This window comes from Danaus plexippus, chromosome 7 (assembly GCF_018135715.1).
Source record: "Danaus plexippus chromosome 7, MEX_DaPlex, whole genome shotgun sequence".
In the NCBI taxonomy this organism is placed as follows: domain Eukaryota; kingdom Metazoa; phylum Arthropoda; class Insecta; order Lepidoptera; family Nymphalidae; genus Danaus; species Danaus plexippus.
Genome location: NC_083541.1, coordinates 4,793,579 through 4,818,813, shown reverse-complemented (window position 1 = coordinate 4,818,813; position 25,235 = coordinate 4,793,579). Strand labels below are relative to the sequence as shown.

Below are 25,235 nucleotides of genomic sequence, written 5' to 3'. Positions count from 1 at the left end.
GAACTCATTGCATGGATCTTATATTTATCATTCTCGTCTTGTCGAATAAAAGACTTCAATATATTCGTATCTTGAACTTTCTTACTTGATCCTAATTATTAAATTATCAACAAACTCATGATGATATTGTAGATGAAGTAAATGTTTCACTAAGCTGAACACTATATATATATATATATATATATATGTATATATATCCTTATAATTTTATAATGCGTTAGGTGATCTAAGATTTACGCCGGTATTCATTAAAATAAAACTAATATTTTCGGTTTTCTGCGCGTTTTTTTTAATTTAAACTACATACTCCCTTAAAATTATCTTCTTTTTCATCTTATCTGCTCATGATCAAGGTTGCTAAATACTACGGTTGCAAAATAATCGAAACGTCGGGTGTGTGTAGTTTAAAATAATAAAAAACACGTAGTAATCCGAAAATTTGTGTTTTATTTATTATACGTTTTAAACAAAAAAACAATGTCCTATATCGTCTCATAATTATTTTTCTATTTTATTGTCTAAATTATCTTCTGAGAATTCGAGAATCTAGCTTAGAGAATTTAAAAATTTTAGCCTCGGAGTTTAGCAAAATTAAAAAAAAAAAAACAAAATATCTGAAAAATATGATGCACATACGAAGGAGATTTACTTAAAAATAGTTTTTTCTTATTAACATGAAATGCTTTTATCTCGGAAACTTTAATCTTATGCAATTATCTCTATAGAACCACAACCAAACAATCAGAATCCCGATTTATATTTAATATCCTGTTTTGTAGATAATTGACTTTGTATAGATAACATACGTATGTTACTATGCAATCATTGTTCCAGTTATAGATCATACGTTACTAAAGATCCAATTAGAGCAGCAATCTCCCCGTAACGAGCCTCTGAATTCTATATCCGAGTAGACTAATTTAAATACGCATATTAATAAATACGAATTAATGTTTCGTGGACCAATATAATAATGAATAAGTTATTTTTATATTGTAAATAAATAATTCAGTGTATACTGAATACTAAAATAAACAACGAAGATCGCATTTAAATAAAGCATTGATGTTATTTAGTTTAAACATAGCTATCTATTTATATTTCCTGTGTATGTTTTGTTATTTGCCTACATAAAAGCGGACCCTATTTCCAGACCATATTTGTATACAATATGTATGAAGTAAAACTTTCTGTTTATGTGAACAAAGAAAGCAATCATTGAAATCGGTTTGACATTCAAATTATATTATTAATTTCTAAGCATAAAATAGAGACAAATACCTACAATTTCATCTTCAAATATCTTTGTATTATTATTTGTTATAATGCATTTAAATTTTGCGAATGGCACGTTGAATACTTTTTGGCTAAACATTATTAAACTCTCAGTACATTAAAGTAAAGTGAAATTCCAAGATTTTTAACGCTGAAACATTAAGTTGATCGAAGTAATGTGAATTGATGGTTACGAGATTAGGAACCGAGAAAATAACAATGTTCAAAGTTGTGTTTTATTGTATTCGCCTCCATCGTAGATAAAGATCAAAGACATGTAATTAACTTCAACATTCAATGAACTGAGAAAACAAAGACGTGTCCCAAGGAAGTAACACAATTTCAGTATTCGCTAAAAAACTTGAAGCACTCAGCTTGAGTGTTCCTCATAAAAATATGGAGAGCAATAATTCTAAATTACAACAAAAATGAATCACGGAATTCGTAACGAAATACTTCTTCAATTTAAATATCATCAGAATTCAATGATGATCTAAGAGCGTTGTGGTTGTTTTACTTTCATTGTATATGGATTTATAAATCTATATAATTATTTTATTTAAAGAAATGTACATTAATTATGGAAAACGTATTAAATATATAAACAAAATCTTTCCCATCTAATTCAAATTATATCTTAATATTGAAACAATGTTATGATGAGAAATCAATTTTTCCGTTGAATATTAAAACAGTCTGGTAATTACAAATATTTCCCTACCTTTCATCTCCGCAAAATTGCTTTTGCTATCTGTAGGTGACTTACAGGCGCTTCTGGAATAATTTGACCTTACTACCTAGTGGTAGTAAGGGATGGAACTGAGTTTCTGTATACAAATAGTACAAAAATATTTTATTTAGTTTTATGATTATAATTACAAATTCTTTATTTTAAGAAACTTTAAATGTAATAGGTATTTAGTGTTTCATAACATTAAATTGCGGTTTTGGCTTATATTATAATAATAAATAACAAATATTTATTACATTATACTAAGGAAAACTCTTTGTTGTTATCATTTACCAAGCCCTCTTTGATTTGCAAAAGGGTAGAAAGAATGACAAACTGTTCATATTGGAACTTTCTTCAGTAAAATTGATAAACGTTAAACGTCTTATAATATATTCTTTCATTTTTATCAACGTTAAAAATGTTTTAAGACATTCATTTGAATAAATACAGTTGTTATATGACTAAATATTAGCAGACAATAGAACGCCCTTCAGTCTTCGGATGGGACCCCACGAAAATTCATTTAAAAGTTCGCCCGTACCCATCAATCAAAAACCAATCTAAATTGGACAACATTGCCATTTGTTCGGGACGAACGAAAATGAAAAGTATTTGTTCCCAGTTCTTTATTGAAGGCTAATTTTTGTAAACAATCAGGAGTAAATCTTAGTTGTACCCGTAGTAGTTACTTTACGTTCAAAATTATATTTTAACATTATGTCATACGTTTTTACCATAAATGGATATACAAAAGTGTTGCTTTGGATCAAGGACGAATCATTGACGAAAATATTATAAATTACTAGTCAATATTTGATATCAAATAAAATGCGATATTAAAATTAGACGAGTGGTGCCGCGACAATCTACCATAAAATATGGAATAAACCATCATAATTTTCCCATTAAATTCAGTAGTATTAATATTTGCAAAAGTAAAATTCCCTAATTTATCCAAATCGTTTGACATCAAACTAACAGATTCAAACGAGTTATATAAACCGCTTAGATTGAAAAGGCTTTGTATCTTTAAACCCCTATTTCGTTTTCACGAAGCTAAGAGAATTAATTGGCAAAATACCTGGGGGTAAAATTGAAAAGCGCAGAAACCTCAATTGGCAAGTTGGAATCTGGGTAAATATTGTTGCAAATCCAGCCTCTAGACACATTGAAATAAGAGCTTTGGTTTTATTTAATAATATTTAATATACATATTCGGGAGATGGGAAACGAAATTATGCTGAAAATATAAATTAATATTTAATTATAATCAAGTCGGAGTCTTTACGATTCAATCTACAGTCTATCAATGAATATTACTGGCATGTTTTAAGATTTTTTCTTATGCTAGCTGTCTGTTAAATAGCAAATATTTCCAATATTATAAAATGATAGCCAAAAAAAATATACCTATTCGTATCAAGAGGGTTCTTCTAGTTGAAAACAGCTATCGTTGCCACAAAAAGTTTCAGATGCGTCAATAGATTTAGGAAATAATGTAAAAAAAGAAGAAAAGTCAAGGTAAGTGGGATAAATAAGAGAGGATTGTTAAGAGACGCTGTTGCAACAAGTACTTAAGGTTGAATTTCCAAAGCAACGTTTTTAACTCCTTGCTAACCAGTTAACATACGAATCGCAATCAGTTTTTTTACAGCTTTATATACATTTAATTTAAATAAATCACTTTTATTAATTAATCTAATCACCCTATATATATATATATATATATATATATATATATATATATATATATATAGGGTGATTAGATTAATTTTATAAACGTTGTCACCGTAGTTACGACTATTAATAAACTAACAACAATCTCATACGCTGTTATTTAATGTAGAAACTGAAAAATTTTACGATTTTAGAATTTGATATAATTTCGCAATTTTCTTCTATTCGGTTTCTGAGTATGAATTATTTTATAACGAGAGCAGTGAATACTTTGAATAATATAACCGGATGAAAGCTTTTAGAACAAAATAAAATTTATTGAAATACTTTTAACATAACAGAAAATTTCACCCATTATTTAATTTAATAATCTGCTGGTAGCTGAAGTAATGCAAGTTTTATTCACACTTTTTTCTTTAAAAGTAAAAATAATATCGAGTTGTTATATATTATTTTATGCATACTACTAACACCAGGAGTTTTGGATTCTTGCAATTTAAAGCCTTGTTGTTATAGTTGGACCGAAATTCCATTATTATAATCAACGGTCCTAACCGGATTTTCTAAATATACTCCATAACTATAACAAAATGGCGCTAGAATACAGATAACAAAAGTGTATTTTTTTATTCAATTGAAATAATACGAATTGTTAAACCATAGGCACTACATAAATCTAATTTTAAGGAAATGTTATAGCCATAAAACCTTCTATCACAAATAATTACCACATTTATTAAATCCTTACTGCATTAAAGTATTTTCTTTCATCTATAAGGATTAAAAATCATTATATGAGAGCAGTTTTTTCATACATGACGGAATTAAAAAGAACAGCAGTACATTTTCGAGCTAGGATTATTGTATTAAAATTAATGAAATGAAAATACGCAATGAAAACAAAGTCCAGAAAATTTATTATTATACAAATTTAAACTCATAATTAACTCTGTTATTTTAAGGAAGTATTCAAAAATATTAACAATAATATATAGTACACACGGGTTAAATAATAAAAAAAATCTCTTGGGTTAGTAACGCCATCTCTATATTCTAAGCGGAACATCAAAGACATCCCTTAAAAGCCTTTAGTTCATAAAATGTGCTGCCACCTACCTGTGAATATGACACTTCCTAAGAGGGTCGTTAGTTTAAGCTAGTATTGTGCATACTCCATGTCGCTACTATCGGCTTCAGCACTTAACTTTTCGTAAGTTACACACAAACACACTATACAAATTAATACAGTAATATTAACCTATTGTTTCAGATGTACAAAGTGTATGTGATATTGAGTGTCGAATAACCCTGATAGACCCCATGCCCCGGCTTTCGACATGCAATCTCCCTCACCTCGTCTTCGGCATTACAGGTCCCCGAAAAATTCCTAGCATGTGCTTTACCCAAATACGTTTGGTCACTTATCTAAAATAAGCTATACCAGTTTTAGATTTGTGGCTTTAATATAGTGTAGCCTCTAATTTTAAGTATCCTTTAAACACAATATCATTTAAAAACACAATCACTATCACCATAATCAATTCATAGTCTTTCAGAAATTAAAAATCTATGTAGCAGGACTATTAACACTCATAGACATTAAACACACAGTATTTCGCTTTACACTATCCTAAGCTTTTCCAGGTATATTGCAACAATAGATAATTTTAGACGTAAGTAGCATTCTCCTTTAATTATTTCTCTACTAACTTAACAGGTAAGTTAAGTAGACCATTAATTTAGTTTTGTTAGAAGGAAACTCTATATAACAGAGCCAATATTCATTAATTTGTAGCCACAGATTTCAAAAGCAATAGATAGATACATCATCAACGTAGTTTAAAAGCACTTTATATTTTCGACAAATAACAGTTAAGTAGTAGAAAAATTAAAAAAATATAGCTTCGTTACGACATTTACATTTCAGAGCCTTAATTTACTAGAAGTTCGTTATTGATAAACGATATGCTTATTTTTAGACTATGTAGTCTAGCCAGGACTTTCTTCACACATAATATTCGTTACTATAAATTTATATAGTACATGAACATAAGTCAATAAATAAGATTGGTTTTCACCGCACTAGCACGATGAAGTTACAGGTTATTGTTAGATTGGACTTGACTTTCTCATTTGCCTTCATAAAGCCAACATTGTATTTGTTTAGTTTACGTACGCTTAAAACTCATTGAACAGATAATTTCAAATCGATTGAGCACATTGTAAGTTTCCATTTCATCAAATATTGTTACAATGTAAAATCGTTCTTAGATGTATCAAGGCGGGAAATAGTTCGGGCGTACAGCCAATAGATAGGCTTATCAACACATCAAGTGCCAATGCCAATGTCATAACTTGACTTTATTAATCATAATTTTCCATTCATAAATTTGTGTTATGGTTTTCAGACTTTAAACATCAGCCTACGCTATCAATTTTAGTGTTAAAAATATTAAAATTAAATATGACAAAAACCGAAAACTCTATTTATCTTAACTAGTATTTATTTTAAATTTGTGGAACCTGATGATGATAAATCAATAGTACCATATTTTCAATATTGAAACTCAGATATTTCAGCATTTCCCTTTCAAACCGCCATAAACATCTGGTCTACGATAATAAAGATGCACATTCAGAATTAATATGTGAGTGTTTTATCAATAGTTTATTGGTATATTACCCATGTCGTCACGCATAGGAGCGGTTATTACTTAATTTCGAGTCGCCTCTTCAGTTATCAGTCCGATGATGTGGAAACAAGGACGTGATATGTGGCTTCACTCATTGTACGCGGAGTAGATCGTTGTTCTTTGTCATGTTTCCATTCACACATTTTCATAACAACAAAGCGTGAGTTTTAACTGATCTTAATCTAAGAATTATTTGGTGCCAAAGATTGTACCAGACTTTGGCGGTGCGCATTTTCTGTTTTAAACGATTTATTTAAGAATTTTATTCTTAACAGGACCATGACGGCGATATGCTTCGTCTGCAATTTACCGATACTATCACACCAAGTTGGTTTGGTATGGGCAGGAGGGAATGGATGGGACGAACTCACAAGATCCAATTTGGAAGAATCTACCCTCAGACAGCGGCTTGGGAACCGCAGGGATTCTGCAGCCCAAGTGTGTTGCTTATCACCACCAGAGCCCGATGTCTCAGATCAACCCAGGGGTAAAGTTTTATTTAATAAACTAAAAAAACGATAAAAGATTGTGTTGCATTTGAAATAAACTAAAACTGATTACAAAGCTTACATTTGAAATAATTAATTTTATGTTTCACCAGCAATGTTTCTATGTTTTCAATGCAAACGAGAAATGCAAATAAAAATATTATAATGATAAATACCGTACGAATATGTTTAATTTCATAGGTGGTCCCCGCCGTCGTCGTTCGTCGCTTGCTCAACTTACCGACATACTCCGCGAATGGGGTGGTGGGAGCAGCGCACCCAGACGTCAAAGAGCTCCCTTATCCAGACGAGAGACATTGGCAGACTTAGCTCGCTCCTTACCTTGGGCCCGACATGAACCACCCCCTCGTCGTCGACGCGAATCGTCAGCGGATTCTGGAATTAAATCCTCAGTGTCTAAACGCCGGGATTCCAGAGCTGTCCCTCATGATTTTAAAACAGATTTTCCCAACAGCTTAGATCGCAAAGATTCTATAGCTGTAATGACAAACAGAGAACGCAGGGTTAAACGAAGAGGATCTGGAGATGGTAAAGATCGGCGTGATTCGGTCGATGGTCACCGACATCGACGTGATTCCTTAGCGACTCCCCCACCGCGTATAGTCGCCACTCACAAAAAGAGACGAGGTTCTCCACCGACACCGGGTCCGCCATCTTTCGTAGATGCATCATCCGATCCTGGTCCATCAACTCATCCACCCTCTGTGACAGTAGTAACAGTGCACGAGCCAAGTCGCTCAGATGGAGAATGCCCACCAATGACTATGCCAACAATTATCACATCAGCAGTTACACCTTCGCCAACTTCACCAACTGTACCCACATCCAATGCAACACAGACTACTCAAGCCACTCAGGCTACCCAGTCTGCACAGGGTACTCAAGTTACTCCTGGTGGAAAAACACCTCCACAATTAGGTGGCAGGCGAGATTCTACCACCCAATGTGGTCGAGCTAGACGAGATTCACGAGCTACGGCTAGTCCAGAACGAAGATTAGGCAGATTACAAAGACAAGCAACTGCTTTTGATGACCCCACTGGTCCACCTGGAACCCGTCGCAGAGATTCCGGACCTACTCTGGAACCGGATGATGCAGGCCGAGCCAGACGTGACTCGTTAAGTCCTGACTCAGCACGGCCAAAAAGGGAAAGAAACCAGTTGAGTCCTGATCGCGCAGGGGGTGGTGAACTTAGCCCATCAGCCGCTCGTCGAAGAAGTCGCCTAAGACGCCAAGCTTCATGTGCCAGAGTTGGTCGAGCAAGAAGTCCTGAGTCGAGCTCGTGTTCAAGCCGAGATCCAAGCCCTTGTGCACGACCTCCTGAGAGAACGATGTTTAGAAGACAATCGACCACGGAAGAGATATTGATAGCACGTGGTTTTAGACGTCAATCTACAACAGAAGAAATGATACGATGTCGTAATTTTCGAAGACAAAGCTCCCAGAGTGATGACGCTTGTATGCGTGCTCGTGGTCGCCGAGATTCTTCAACACAAATACTCGATGGCACTATTGGTACCATGACGGTAGAAACTACGAGTACATTCTTTGACTCCAGTACACAAACTGGTAAGTAGATGTTTATAAGTATAGGTATTTAACACAAACTCATAGATTATAATATATCCTACATATCCATACTTCTCGCCATATTATCCTATCATATTATCCTTCGAAAAAACAAATAGACATAAACATGAATAATCATAATTTAAACTTAATAAAAATCAAATTATATTATTAACCATTCTAAAAGAATGTGAAAAATTAAAATTTGAAATACAACAATGCAAACTATTCTCGCGGTTACAAAAGCTTCAGCCACGTGCTTGTTCCCCGCCCATTTTCATCAGCCAATCGATTCGCGAGATGATTTTACATCTCTTTCTAGCTGCATGTGATGACTGTTTTATCGACGGAGTGAAGGACTAAGAGAGGCTTCTTTAATAAAAGTGCCGTGGCGCCCTCTGATTGTATAGGGAGGACGCGTAACTGTCAGCTAGCATTTGAAAGTAGCAGAACGTCCGCTCGGAGCTCGGTAGCGAGATGAGATGAACACGAACGCCAGGCGCAGGTTCGTTCGCCCGCGCCCTGTCATCTGTTGCCCACTAACGCTGCCATGTTTACTAAAACGAAAGTGACGTGCCGTACACAACGAATAACCTCAACATTATATTGACAGCCTAAAATTACGAGTAAATATTTGTAGACCAACATCAATTTACGCTGATTTTACAACGAATAAAAACTAATTTAAGGAGTTTAACGTAGATTTTACCGGGATATATCTTATATATTATAATTTTTTTGGCTTTTGATAAAAATTGTTTTCGATTTAATTATAAGTGACTTTGTAATAGCTTACGGGACAGTGTTAAATTGTGATTAATGAACGATTCTTCCTGCGAGTGAAAAATAAAAACGATTTTTATATAAATATTAGAAAAAAAAACGCCAAATTCAAAAACTATTTTAAATAATAATAACTGGAGAATACTAAAAGTTTAAAAGTGGAGAACTATGGTAAGTAAATAATTTTTTAAACAGCAATTGAGTAACGATTCAATGGAATAACGTTATTACTAGTGCCAATAAAAAACTCAAATATTTATCTGTTTAAAGGTTTTTAAAATTTCAAAGGAAATTAGGTTTAAAAAAATGTTTATTCCAGTCGTAATATAAATTTTAGTTATTACAAAATTGTAGTAGCTAACAACTTTATTAATTAATTATTCTCAATATCATAGTTATGAAGATTATTTATACAACACATACATATATATATATATACCTTTTGGATTTGTATATCTACATTTAAATTGTTGAATCGAAAAATTTCTTGAAATTTGGGCTCCTTAAGAACTATCGTGAAAGATATTTAATATTGACAAACGCCCGTGACCCTAATGGCTATAATTTCCCTTTGACTAAAAATGTAATAAATGTTATAAAGGCTGGGAAGCATTAAAATCTTGCTTTTCGTACGCCAAAAGATATTTTGTACTTAAGACATTCAGATAAAAGCACTATAAATTTTTCGCACAAATAATTTATTAAATACCAATAATAATAAGCACAAATAATTTACTGAATATGAGAGTATATAAATAATTTGATTCCGTATTGGCATCATGTCGTCCTGTACTGATGACGTTGGTTGAGGTTTTATTAAATAGACCAGAAACAAGAACTATAAGCAATTAAACCAAAAAACAGGACGCTCAAATAGATTATAATAGTAGATAGAAAATTTCTGAAACTCTAATAAATACCATCTAATAGTTGTGTCTCAATATTTACTATCGTATCTACTTGGAAATATTTATCTCGTCCCATCTTTTACCAAATTTATGTACGTCTGTAGTTATAAAAGTTCCACGTTTCTATATTTTATGAATCGTTGTATAAATGTTAAATGTATAAATAAAAAAAAAATATCATATAAAAGTTATTTCATTTCAATAAATTTCGATATTTCTAAAATAATTTTTGCTTTTAAAAATATATATACATATTTTAAAATCTAACTCAGGTTTTAACAGCACACAGATTTCTTACAACAATTTAGTGTCCTGTATGTGTTCATTAACTTTAATTTAAAATATAGTGATACGATTCAACAACATAAAAATAGATAAAGAAAATTTAATAAAAATACTAATGAGCTTACATTTTTGTTTGGGTAAACGACCTTAATATTAAAGGAAACTGAAATAAACATTATCGTCCTGTATTGTAGGGACTCATAAAGATGGAAATACGTATTTACTGCCCGCTTTACTGCCTGCGATCGTTTTAATTATGACCTACTTTATTTTAATACTTCAATAAAATTGTACGTTTTTTATTATGTACGTGGAATGATTGATATTATAATAGATCATATAGCTCTTAATGTGGATAGAACTCTAAAAACAAATAAAAAAAATGCTGTTATATATTAAAAATATATACCGTTCATATATATTAATTAAATTAAACAAAAAAAATTTTTTGAAGTTTCAAAGGCTGGCAATTTGGCATTCCACCCAACGCCACTAATATTCCCTTCTGGCTACTGGCCAAGAAAATTTCACTTTCACTGCTGGCGAGCAATTTGGCACATACATTCTCTGTGAGTGAGTGTGTTTTTCAAACATTCATATTAAATGGGATTCAAATCCTTAAAGCTTAGTCAATCGTAAGCCTGTAAACATGACTCGAATAATTAAAAAAATCAAGGATCAAAATAAAATGATTCGTTTTGATTCACAATTTTACATAACAAAGGATATTTTTATATAATCGATACAATTTTTACTAACTTATATAAAATTGAGCTATTCAGATGTTACACATTTTGTATCATATAACATATTTTATATTCAGTAAAATAAAAGGGAGACCTTTTTGCTAGTAATAAAACAAAACAATCTCTACTTAAAAGTTAAAAAAATCAAGTTTTCTTTCACGTTCTCATCCAACTAATAGTTAATAATCAATTTTAAATATAAACCTCAAAACTAATCTCTAAGTGTATGTTATTAAGATTAAAATTGTAATATATTCTGCTTCAAAGCATAATTATTATTAAAGACCTCCAGTTGACTTAAATGAACAATAGATTTAATAACAAGATGCTTAAATCTTGTTGTAGTTTCATCTTGCATCTTGTTGTTATTACATAATTTATTACTTCCTTGGATGTCTTGTTTTTATAACTCTAGAATTAGAACTGTCATTAATATTAATCTCGTATATGAAAATTGAATTCAACTTTCGTAAATTTCTACATTTTTGGACGATGCTAGCCACTACATTTAAATAAGATAACAGTTTTTTTAATATTTTGTATCTTTTGTAATTTTCTGTTTTGGATGAATCATATTAAAAGAAACGAAATTACAGAGCCATCCCCGTTGTACGACAACAACCATTATCACGAGGAATGCCTTCGTTGCAACTCCTGCGGGTTGAATCTCACCGGACCAAATCAAGTAAGTGCATAATATTTTTTGCTAAGAAATAAATTTAAACCCATCAAAATAATGAATGAGGAAAGGAATGAGTATATTTACTAAATTATTAACGCAATGTGTCTTGATTTTTGTGTTGAAACATTTTCTCAATTTGGTAATTACACCAAGAGACAAATATCTTGTACATCATAAAATAATTACTGCTTACGAATTAAAATACACATAAAAAAAAAACAACAATATCTTGAAAGAATTCCAAGTCAGTATTGATTCCTTTTATGTTGCCAGATATGATGTTAGACTGTTATATTTAAAAAGCTCCTAAAAAGACACCGGTATAGATATCAGAAGGACATATCAAACCTCCGTATCGGAGCAGTATGAATGGTTCTGTTTCCGTACCCTTACACCGATATCTAAAAGGTTACATTTTCGTTCCACGTAATGTTTCAGTGAACTAAAGAATAAGGAAAATATTGCATAACCATTTCTTTAACTAATATGTAACGTTATAAATAAAGACGACTAAAACAACGAACAAACTAAATGCCGGTTATTTTTTCTTTAGTTTAATTTGGTACATGTTTTTGTATGTTAAATTAAATAAATAAATAATTAACAAAAATTTCGCATAGTAAATTTAGAATAAACATAGAGATTGCTCACAATAGTCTTTTCGTAATTTTAAAATAAAAATAAAAACCTACGCATTACCAAAAGATTATACTAATATGTGTAAAGCACATAATAGACTATTTTATAATCATACGAAAAAAATACCACCCAGCATTTTGGAAAAGAGTTAATATTCGTATATTACTGGAACACTGACATGCATTCTGACATGAACTGACATGAACTGGCATTCATATAAAAAAAACTCGTTTCCAACCGGTCAGTCCGTTTAAAAGCTACGATGCAGCTACGATCCACCCATCCACCTCAAATGAATAAAAATGTTTAAAAATAACACAAGTACGTTAAAGATCACAACAATGTAAGAGGAAAATATTAATCTATTTTAACTTACTTATAAGAGCCGGGAAAACCTTTTAACTGTGTATGAAGCTATCAATCAGAACAGCCATTGGCAGTAACCGTAACTTGCGCAACATTATCGACTGTCAAAGTATCCTTCATCAAAGGCTTGGAAGTAATTTGCACTTACAAAGTCCAGATTCGATACAGAAGTTATATTAAAAAGAAAAGTTTCGTTACATAGAAAAAATCCGTGGTTTGAAATAATAACAGTACAAATAATTCCTATCGTTTTGCTAGAATTGAATGATAAATAATATTTTCGATTTGAGAATTACAAACGGGTGTACCATTTAACTTTTATTATTAAAAAAAAAACAAGCTTCCGTAGTTCCTAGATATAGGAATTGGGAAAAAAAAATTAACAATGCTTTAGAAAATTGCTACTTTTATATGTTTTTGACGTCATTTGTAGTTTCTTATGCAGTTGTTTAAAATCAAATAAATACATTTTAAGGAATTCCAAAACTTGAAAAACCATACTTACTTATAGATATAAATAATAAAAAAAAATAAGGTATATACTTTTTGTCTCTGGTAATAAGATGTTCTTGTAACAAATTCAGCCGATACAAAATGTCATATCGACCTATCTTATAATTGAAGTAGATGGAACATTTTGTGTATATTGAGTTTTCCAAATTAATTACAATTTAACATCGCTCTGAATATTTAAGACATTTTATTACTGGGGCTCCTTTATCAATTTTTATAATTTCTGTCAAAAAAATTCGTTTAAATTTTTTTTGTTATTAATCTATAGTTATAAAAAATAAAATTCAACAAAACTAGTAAATTTAAATAAGTGTATCGGAAAGTAATCCAATTCCGAGTGGGTTCTGAAACTGCAAAGTAAATGTCCGAAAACTGGACCAATGGTGCTTCGCCTAAGAAAATATTTGCCTATTTCAACTAACAGACTCACTTTTAATTTAACGTTATAGTTTACATGCTCATAGTGAATCATTCAACTGAATTCAATACTCCCCCATAAAAATCATGTGAAAAATTCTATACTTAATAAGGAAGAACAAAATTTAAAGATAATTAAAATGTTATATATCGCAAATACAATTTGTATTTGAAAGAACTATCAGTTTCACAAGTATAAGAAATATATCAGGATAAAACAAACCCACCTACAAAGGTTTTCTTCAGCGGAATTAATCAAAGGGAACCACAATGAAGCCAGTTACAGTGGCATGAAAGCGAAACAATCACTTTCCTGAAGTATAGTAAGGTTTATTGTCTTCCCTTAGACTGATTAGTTCTAATTGTTCTGATTTTGTAAGCTATAATAAGGAAAACAGGTTTAACATACACTTGACTAATAGTAACTAAATACACTTTGATAATTATATAAAATTATAAGCATATAAGCAAGTGAATAACATCAAAATAGTTTTGCTTAAAGGCATGCTTGGAATGAAAAACATCCCAATTATGTTGATTGATATCGAACCCTTTATTGGAGCAAGCATTGAATGTCTTCCTTTCAGATCCCTAATAGCTTTGTGCGTGTTCAGGGGAAGGTTATGTAATTACAGTTAAATGGCCATTTCTTTTCAGAGAATTATATTCTAAATAGGATTTTCTATTATTTACATTCTTATGAAACGATTGTTTTACTGAAAATTTTACGATAACATAATGAAGCGTTTAAATGTTTGATAGTATCCTATTCTTAGATGAAATTCGAATCTTTTATGTACCTAACTTCCTAGAATCAAATTTGAAAATGAAATATAGATAATTTCAATTTTTTTCAGCTGATATCATTCTAGTTTTTCAAACTTCCACCATAAAACGCTCGTTCTTAACATCATTTTTTATATGACATCAATAAAAGTACTTCGTTTTTTTATTCATATAGAAAAAAATAATTTAAACTTCAAAGGTGTGTTCAAAAAAGTTTCAGCAATTTCTCATAAAACTAAAGACTATAAATACTAGAAGTTTCTGGCCTAAGTCCATAAAAAAATATGGACATATTTTTTGTGAAATATAAAACAATGTGTTCAAATATCAACATCGAAGCAGATTATGTGTAATGGAGCGGCAAATCTTTTAACGCTTTAAAAAAAGGAAAAAAAATAAACACACATATTAAAGTATTCCCTGTGGTTTCTTTTACTAAAACGTAAACACATCTGCACATTTTAAATCTGCCTTAATTTATTTTGAACATAGTCACTTACTTAGCTAAATCAAACTTTGCATGTAAATAGATTAATCTCTGCGGATAAATTTAAGCTTTATTACTATCATTACGTCACCCAATCTATACAACTTAACGTCTAACGATCTGTGTTAAAAGATTATACCTAATTCAAATCATTAAAATTACAAAAGTTTAATACAATTACATAGTTTCTCTTCACAATTCCAGACATCTGTCATCCCTCACAAGTAAATGACAGCTGTAATTAGACCCACAAATTATATACACGTCACATAAATCAGAGGTCGTAAAATTTTACACAATCTAACACAGTGTAACCAATACAATCCTACCATCGCGTGATTATACTATTAAAATATATTTTTTTTTATTTAACTATTATCATAAGCAATTAAACAAGTAAACCTTCGATGTTTATAACTTTTCCTTTTTAAAATATAAATGTTATTTTTTATATTAGTATATACATTGAAGACTTTTTCTCTGATTTCGTAAGACAAGGGTTGACATATTAAAGTAGATATCTTATTTCAATGTCCTCTTTGTTTACGGAACTTTTGTACTGGAAAAGATAATGTTTCAGAAAGAAGGTCGTGTGTCAGTCATAATCTTTTACTAAAGCTCATAAAGTTTATTTTATCTGTAAAAATACTAAACGTATTGTTTTCCTTTGTGTCATGTACCAAATTATTATTAACAATCTGTTTTTTTGTAATTACAATGAAGAATTCTACATCTAAAATATGACAGTTGAATTAACCACATAAAAACAAATTGAAACCAGTTTTCCTAGATCGTATAATGAAAATTAACTTTAAAATATTTTCTAGAAACGTGCTCGCCGTTTCAAGAATCAGATTCTCTGCGATTTGCACTTCGCGGACGTGGCGCTGATGGAGTGCAGTGACTTCATGCAACAGCTTCGCAGCTTCAAACCCCAGTCGCTTGGATGTGCTGTCGCCAGGCGGAAGTCGTCGACTACCCTCATATTCCCTTTGCCTCCTCAAGCTTGCTCAGGTATATATGAACTATGAGAACTTTTATTTACTTGCCATTATTTATACAAACATCTAGCAATACCAATTAGGTTTGATGGTAAAAAAGGACCCATTAATATGCAAGGTTTGTGGCTGTTACATATAGTTAAGTCGAGTGCTAACGTAATTATTAATTAGTAAGGAATGAATACCATTTCATTATCCGATGCTATGTCCTAAATGATATTAAAACAGAACAAATTGTCTGAAATTAAAAACAAAGTTGAAAAAATGAACAAGCTTTTGAAAGATGAAAAATGTAATACAACGTCAACGACAGTCAGTTTATTGGAAGCTGTAGTTAGTTTGTAGCGGAGTTTTTTTAGCAAGTTATAAAGGAAAAGTTGAAATGAGATTTTAAAAAACGAATACATAAATTTATCAAATAACATTTATTGTTTTTTATTTGATAGGTATTTAGATTATTATCAAATCCTTTAAAACAATACGAGATTATTTGCTTACTAATGACTCCGACGTCTTAATTAGATAAATAAAATTATTCAACCTGAGCATAATAATATATCTTTATAATTTTTTTTATGAAAATAATCTCGAAACACATAATCTGCGAAATAAATCAAACTAACCAAGATCAAAGAGTATTATAAAAGCATTAACAAATGCGAATCCACAAGGTGCGTTCCAATTTTCTTCTTAATTGACACAATAAAATGTCAACGAATCGTTACGTTTCTCACAAAATGTTCCAAAATTCCCAAAATGGAATAATTACGTTCAAATTTAGTGACATTCAAATGGAGATCTACCCCGAGGCTTCGGGCGAAATTAGTGCTCGGTTAACGAGATTATACAACATTTTAAGTTACTATATTTATTAAAATTATGATCTTGTTCCGCTTGTTGATTGATTTATTAATAATTTATATAAAAGTATCTTTTTTGAAACATAATATTAAACAATCTGATTGTCAACTCAACACAAAAGTATTGAACCATATAGTAAAGCCGAATTAAAGTAAAAAAAAAAACGGCCCGAAGAGTTATATAATTTAGATTTTCTCTCATACCGCCATTGTGCTTTCAATCAGATGCCTGTGTATTCGATAACTGTCAGCCTAAAATGGAATAAACATGTTGAAGGGCTGAAGGTCTGTTGTATTAGGTGACGTACGTATAATATGTTTTCATTATATATTGAATATTAAAACTATAATATTTTTATATTTATGGAATTTTAATATTTTAATTATAGTTAAATAACGTTTTAATAATTTATTCGTATCCCTTATAACGATAATAGTTATGCGGATTCACAATTTTTTATTAATGAAGTTAAAGTTAATTTTGCAACAAATTGGACTATAACCAGTAAATTTTCGACTACATTCAGAAGTAATATCTGAAAGGCTTCTATAAAATATTCATGATCCATCAATGTCTAAAGGTTGACAAAGGACCCTGGAATCAGCATCCGTGAAATTAAATGCAAGGTAACTCAATTTCCCCCTTTTCCTGGTTGGATCCCAATCCGCAGAAAAGTATAAACATTTTAAGGCTCATCCCCATCCGAATCCCTCGAATAGGGCCGCCAACTTTAATATTTAAACCGCTGTGAAGGTAGCTGTCAATTATATATAAAGGATATTTTTAAATTATTAGACAAAGGAATGTCTTAGTTATTGTGTGTTCGACAGATTCTTAGAAACTTTTTCTCTTTTCACATGAAAAATGATAAACATTTGTTCTTTGACTGTCATTTTCCATTGAAGTTTATGAAACTTTTTATTATCTTATTGGTATAAAGACTGTGAGTTAAAAAAAAATTAAAAACAATGTTATTTTATGACTCTCGTTAGGGATTTTATGAAATTATGTTCAGAGTTCTCCAGAAATAAGTCTACTAACGTACCTCCGACGATAGTGTCTAATATATTGTCAATTAATTAATATATTGGCTTTAAAAATGAAACGAAACTACAAAATTGAAATTCTGAGCATAAAATATATATTTATATATATTTAATATATGGAACAGTTATTTTCTGTATATAACACTGAAACGTAAATATGTAGTTTAGTTAATATAGTCTAGTAATAAATCTAGTCTATATGCTACAAGTTAATTCAAATTACAATAAGAAAATATTATAACGTTAAAATTCTGTTATGATAGTTAAAAAAATAAATATGTTAAAATTTTTCTGTATCACACATGTAAATACATTATTTTTTAATTCGTTAATTAAACACCCAACTTAAAAATATCAAAGTAATTGGATTGTATCATATTTTCCTAGCGATTCTTTTTTTGGTATGCTTCTCAAATTATTATGAGGTAATACATATGTATATATTTTTTTATATTTTGTTTACACTCGTGTTTGCTGTTTGATATAATAAAAGTTTTCTCTCTTTCTCATCCAATTGTGTAAGCTCAAGATACGTATCATGGCTTAAAGGAAAAAGTTGGACCGTGTCAAACTAAATTGTGTTTGTTGCCGCGTCCTGGCATCCATAATATATTTACCCACCCGTATAAGTTTTGTTTTAACTCCTATTTTATGCTTGATAAATTTCTTTAAGCAATAAAAGTTATTTGCAATAATACCATCTATTTGCAAGTACTTAAATCTCTCTATATATACATTCGAAGTAAATAAAAGTAGAGAATAATAGAATGATATCGCAACTTTAATATATTTTATATATAACAGCGTAAACCTAACGAAATAACAAATTAAAATCCAGCAAAGCTTTGGGTTTACATTTGCAAAGAGCCAAAACACACAGTGAAATATTAATTAAACCTTTACATGGAATGATAAAGCACGAACTTCATAAAAATTTCCCTTTCCACCGCCTGCCGTGCTACGGATCATTTATTCAGTGAACGCAAAAACGACCTTATTTGTAAATATATCTGAATTAAATCAATATCGAAAAGACGAGTATAATAGTTAGTATTTTTAAATTGAACCAGTTTTAAAATACAAAAGTATCTGTTTACCTAAATTTTATTGTAATTATACATATAATGCATTATATAAAATAAGGTGGTTTATATAATTTTAATTATAAATACTTATGTAATCTATTTTGTATATCTATGTATTAAGTATTTTAAAAATGACACTGTACTACTTTTATATTTGTGTTTCTGATTTATAAACAGGAGTCAACAGTAATGATATCTTGTTAACGGATGCACATGAAACGTGAATGTTTTTCAAAAACGGAAATTAATATTTCCTTTGTATTTTCGTACGCGGGTCGCGGATCTTTTGACATTTCGGGGATTGTATTGTAATCTCATTGTAAACGGCTCTCTGTTTGCCTAAAGTTGTTTTGTCAAATATCATCTAATTGTATGACGCATATAGATATGTGTATGTAGGATGCATGCAGATAGAGATAAGTCCAATTCGATATTTCTAATAACGATTAGTGAATGCTGTTTAAATTTAATTTTATCACAAACCTAACTCTTAAAAAGGCAAGGTAATAGGAAAAAGTTTATTTGCCAACTTTTTTTTATATAACAACCTGCAAAAGGTAATATTTTTTGCAACTCTACTCGGATTCTTTGAAAAAGTAATTAATCAAGTTCCTACAAGTCGTTTCTCATAAAGTTTTAATCCCCATTAATGAAATGAAAATCGAATGTTAGTTTCTGAATATCACATTAATTCTTATTTCTAGTTTTATAGATGCATGTAGTAATTAATAATAAACAGTAACAACGGCTTATTAAAAACAATGAATAATAATTATTAATTAATGGCAATTGGGCACTGATGTAGTTGTGATTAAATTAGCATATGGTAACACCGATGCATATTAAAAAAGCAAACAATAAAAATCAATATTATTTTTAATGCATGTTATTGTTGTGGAAAACCAAAGTTATTATTTGAACATTCAAGCTATTTTACGCTGAAAGATTGTTGCTGCAAGATTCAGTTATTCCGATATGAATGTATAAATATTTTAAAAGTCTCAATTCATCGCTAAAGTTAGATAGAGCATACAATTCAAATCCCGCTATTGTTGCATTTTTTTAATATAACGTATTACTATATGTTGTAGCTTAAATTCTTTAAATTTATCAATTTAAATTGAAGTCGTATGTCCTATAATAAGATACTTTAAGTATTATATAATAACGTTCAATGTAAGAGTATTTAAAAACTTACTGCCTCCTTCAACGTTCTCGGAGAGCTGTGTTTCATTACCACCTCATGTTTTCATTTTTCTCCTATTTGTTTTTTAAAAGACGTTATTCTAAATATATAAAAACCAATGTTTTCGTTATGTTTTATTACATACTATGTATTATTGTATTTATGGTATACGATTATGAAGTAAATTCTTGTTCTAGTTTTCCATAAACAGCAGACGGACTATCAGTTAAATATAAAGACATGTATGTTTTTGCTTTCACATAATAGATATGATATGATAGTTGAGAAGACTTATGAAGAATTACGAAGATTGAAGAAGAATATTGGCTGTTCAGTTCACTCTAAGTATGAACGCCAAGCATATTATTGAGTTTGGTGTTCTACCTTACAGTGAACAGAGCGCCTTTAATACATCAAAGGAAGAAGATACATGAAGGTACTTTATATCCAGCAGAAACAAATTGTAATGAATATAAATATTATACTGTTATTATATTCAAGAAAGGTATAAACAAACTCATCTAGAGATAGCTTAAGTTATAACATACCTAGATTATACCATGCTTAAATAACAAAGACTGATTACTTTTGTATTTTGTACCTTGATTAATAAACTTAGTTATCAAAACGAGTATAAATAAAATATTACAAAATATATATAATTGATGAAGTGGAACATTATTCTATAAATTAAATTTAAATATATTTTATTTATATTATTAGACACATATATTGTTATAGAAAAACTATGGAAAAGCCATTTACATATTATACGTATATAAGATTTGTGGTTAAACCGGACCGAGCACATTTTATGCTAATACACACAAAAAGGAAACTACCCTAATTCAGCCCTTTACAACGGTTAGGTGTAGGGTGAAGGTAAATTGAAAAGAGATTTAAAAAAATCCACTCCATACAGCCATCAACGACGAAACTAAAGCCTTTGAGAACTTTTCTTGCTTTTAAATAAAATTTAATATTCAATAATGTTCCTCCGAAGAATAATTTAATGCATGTCTAAAATGATGAGGTAACTTTGTACTGATAAATTTTCTACGGATTTTTAGTGTGAGTCGTCGGTCTTTGGTCCGAATGTAAATATTTTATATAGAGTTCGTCCGTCCTATTATCTACGTACCTACACTGCTACATGCCTTGAAATCCTCTTTTATATATTTTCTAACTTATACTTACTCTGTACTTTATTGCTAAAAATGTATCTTGGCAGTATTATAACGGTTTAAAATAATATCGTTTGTACTTTCTTTCTAAATATATGATGGTTGTGAAGATTTTTCAAAACAAAGTATATTTATTTACAGAACTTTTTAAGTAATTCACATTTTCGAAATATAAGTAACATATAACCAATGATGAGATCTACGGTTTTCGGGAGTAATCATTGAAATGGGTCTAATATTTTTCAGATTTACTCCGCGTTTATAATTATTTTTAACAACATACTCCCGAAGTTTCGGTTACTTTGCAGCAACCGTGATCACGGGCAGACGAGATGGATGTCTGCCTCTTGTTGGCTTTATTATTTATTATCTACTGCCAACGACTTTTTAATTTTCTTGCGTATCTCTTCAGATACCTGCAAAATACACTAACTGTGTCCCAAGGTCTTGTGGTGTGCGGTGTGGACATGGGATTTTATGTTTTTAATGACCCAGGGGGCCCAGGTGTTGGATAGATTCCAGCCAACTGCTCTTTTGAAATATAGATGTTTTTTTTAATTTCAATAGCCTCGCGGATTAGTCTTCGTATGAACCTGTCTTCACCAGCGAAGATCTCTGGTATATCAAACCGAATGTAGCCTGAAATTAGCCTGGTTTGTCCTCAACCGATGCTCCTCTTTGTCTGTCCAATTTATGACAAGCCACAGTCACAATCGATTTTGTATACACCCCTTTGTTGTAAGGAAATGGTATTCTTAATAGATCTCGAGAATTGGCTCAGTTTCTTGTGTGGTTTTTATAAAGTCTTGACCGAAACCTTCTTCAAGATGTTGCCTAATCTTTTTTTTATGCTAATGGGGGCAACCGAGCAAACGGACTATCTGATGGACGTAGTACATTCGCCCATGAACATCCGCATCATAGAATTGCGGATGTGTTGCCACCCTCGATTAGTGAAGAGGGGGAAGTAAAACTGGCAAAGGGAGGTAAAAGAGGAGGGGTAGGAAAGGGTGGGAACAGGGATAGGGCAACCGGCTCTCTCACTCATCAGACGAAACGCAGCCATTAAAGACTACTTCATGCTGTTTTTCTGTGAGAGGGTGATACTTCTCCCGTTGAGCCAGCCCATGTTCGAGCTGCAATAACTTGATCACAGCTAAGATCTACCACCTACAATATTCTGTCTAATTCTGTCAGTAACTCCCTTCTCAAATGTGGGTGGCTTCGAATGGTTCTTGCTGGCGAGGCACGGGCAGGTTGCTGGCGGTGAGAGTACGTTTTACATGCTGCAACTCGGTCTCTTGATGGTCAGCATAACAAAGCTCTTGGGCTCTCGGAAACAAAGATTTGCCAACGGTAGCTAACTGGATAAGGTGGTGGTGTGAGTTCCCATTGAAATGCCTATCCGTATGTGTGGGTTTCCCATAAACAGTATGTCCCGAAGTATTGTCAGGATTCGTAATGAATATACTTATATCAAAGAAAGCTAAAGAATTATTTGCTTCTAATTCTATAGTAAACTGAATCTTGCTATTAATAGAACTATTGTAGTTCAAAAAAACCGATGTTTTATTTTTATTTAACATTGTGAAGGTTTCATCGAGATATCGTTTATATATTAAAGGTTTTATTAGAGTAGAGCTAAGGACTCGAGCCTCGAAATCCTCCATGAATATATCAGCCACAACGGGGGAAACGGGTGAATCCATTGCAACTCCATCTACTTGTATGTATAATTCATCCTTCCACATAAGGTAGCCAGTTGTTAGGCAATGTTTTAGTAGCTCTGCATATTCTATAGATATATTGGGATCCTTGAACCTACCTCTTACAATCTTGACGCAGTCAAGAACAAATAAACTAGTTATTAATTACTGTACATCGAAAATGACCATAATGTCTTTTTTGTAAATTTTAGATGTTTTATGTCATTAGCAAACTGGTAGGAATGCTTATCAAATGATTTTGTGGGGCCCGGGAGTGATGATATTATTTTTGGAAGAAATTTGGCTAGTTTATGAGTTGGTGAATCAATCTGGCTTACAATAGGGCGTAAGGGTGTTCCCTTAGAAGATGTTTCTTCTTTATAAATTTTGGTCGTTTTGCACACGATGGTAAATAAAGTTTTTTACTATATTTATTTATTAAGATTTGATGTGATCACCGTTGCTGTGATATCGTATGATGATAAAAATAATTATAAACGCTTAGTAAATCCAAGAAATAATAGTTTTATAAACAAATTGTGTATGCACCAATGTAAATTTGAAATCGTATTCCTATACATTTGGTTATTGTTTTAATGTAGTATTTTCGTTTTTTTTAATAATATTTCGTAATAAAACGCTAATATACATTCATATTTATTTTATATTAGAGTAATGTATCGCAATCCGTACAAACTAAATCCATATAATTCTTTGTTTTCTCTCTGCCCATTTGTCAACATCTTTTCTCTGAGAATGGATTGGACATACCCACTAATCTATAATTTAAAGTAAATACTTAAGTTTACATTTCCGTGAAATATAGAAAGTCTGAGATCTAAGTCATCCCATTTTAAGACATTGCTATTATAAACAACATGATTTCGGTCATTTGAGAATAACAATCTATAAGATACTTTCTTGTTGTTTTTAAAATTAGGAAAAAATAAATTAAACAAGATATCAGCAATTTATACAATATTACAAATTTCTTTGCAAATTAATCGCGATTAAAATCGGTGTTTGGGGACACCAGTTTTCCGATACCAAAGTGACGTTATCTCTCGAATTTAATGTACTTTTAATAAGGATTATATAATATTATATTTACTTTCATAAAAAAAAATAAGAACAAAAAAATGTATTTCAATTACATGGCTCTTTTTAATCAAATAGTATATAATAGAAACAATAAATTTGGAATAAAATGGTAATAGTTGAAGGTATGATTTCTGTTACTTATTTGAGAACATTTAATAAAATTACTGGTTTAATTAGATTAGCGTGATTGTAATAGCGAAGTCGGATTTTTTTAGTTTGGATCATTAGAAGATAATGAGGCTTGTAGAAATTCCTTCTCTCTAAGCTTTTATTTATTTAATTTGGATAACAAAAATATATATAAAACCATTGCTAGTATGAAGTTAAACACTACATACACATACTATAATGGATGCTAAGAACCAATTTGTTGCCTCGAAGTACACAATTTTATTATCTATGCCACATGTAATTTTCTTAATACACCAGTTAATTATTTGTGACGATCCATTTACCCAACTAACACTAGAGGCCAACCGACGGCCATTTCGTCTTTGGCTACCGGAAAATAGCTCTTTATGTGGCATCACTTCTATATCAAGTTTTCTGCATAAAATCTTTTAATCAATCTTTTCTGCAAATGTATGCCCAGAAATAGAAATTTTACTATTTCTGGTCATACATTTGTGATATTTCTCACTATGGAATTGTTTTCATGGACTTATGTTTTATTTATAGATATGAAAAAACTTTCTCGTTACAAACAGATATGTATGTTCTATTTGTTAGAAATCATAGAAATAACGATATTATTACTCGAGCTATGGGTATTTTATGGAATAAACATTAGTGTTTTATGCTACGTACAAAAGGAATGTTACATACAAATAAGAATAGCACGTTTATTAATAATAAATGTATGCTCGATTTGTTAATTTTATTTTTAAAGTGACTTCAGAGTTAATTTTCTTACCTGATCTCGTCTTAGACAGTTTTTAAAATATTAAAATTCTTGTCAGGTAGTAAAAAAAAATTTAATAATATATATTAAATTAAA

The 25,235-nt window shown here is 30.7% G+C and overlaps 1 protein-coding gene across 1 annotated transcript in view; it reads left to right on the top strand.

Moving 5' to 3' along the window:
- The first annotated feature begins 6,657 nt into the window (after nucleotides 1-6,657).
- The window catches only part of LOC116770544 (uncharacterized), a 45,388-nt gene continuing 26,810 nt past the window's right edge, over nucleotides 6,658-25,235 (top strand). Inside the window, exons 1-4 of the mRNA XM_032662064.2 lie at nucleotides 6,658-6,865; nucleotides 7,068-8,456; nucleotides 11,775-11,863; nucleotides 15,896-16,082. Coding sequence (XP_032517955.2) covers nucleotides 6,658-6,865; nucleotides 7,068-8,456; nucleotides 11,775-11,863; nucleotides 15,896-16,082 — 1,873 coding nt within the window. The remainder of the gene's footprint in view (nucleotides 6,866-7,067; nucleotides 8,457-11,774; nucleotides 11,864-15,895; nucleotides 16,083-25,235) is intronic.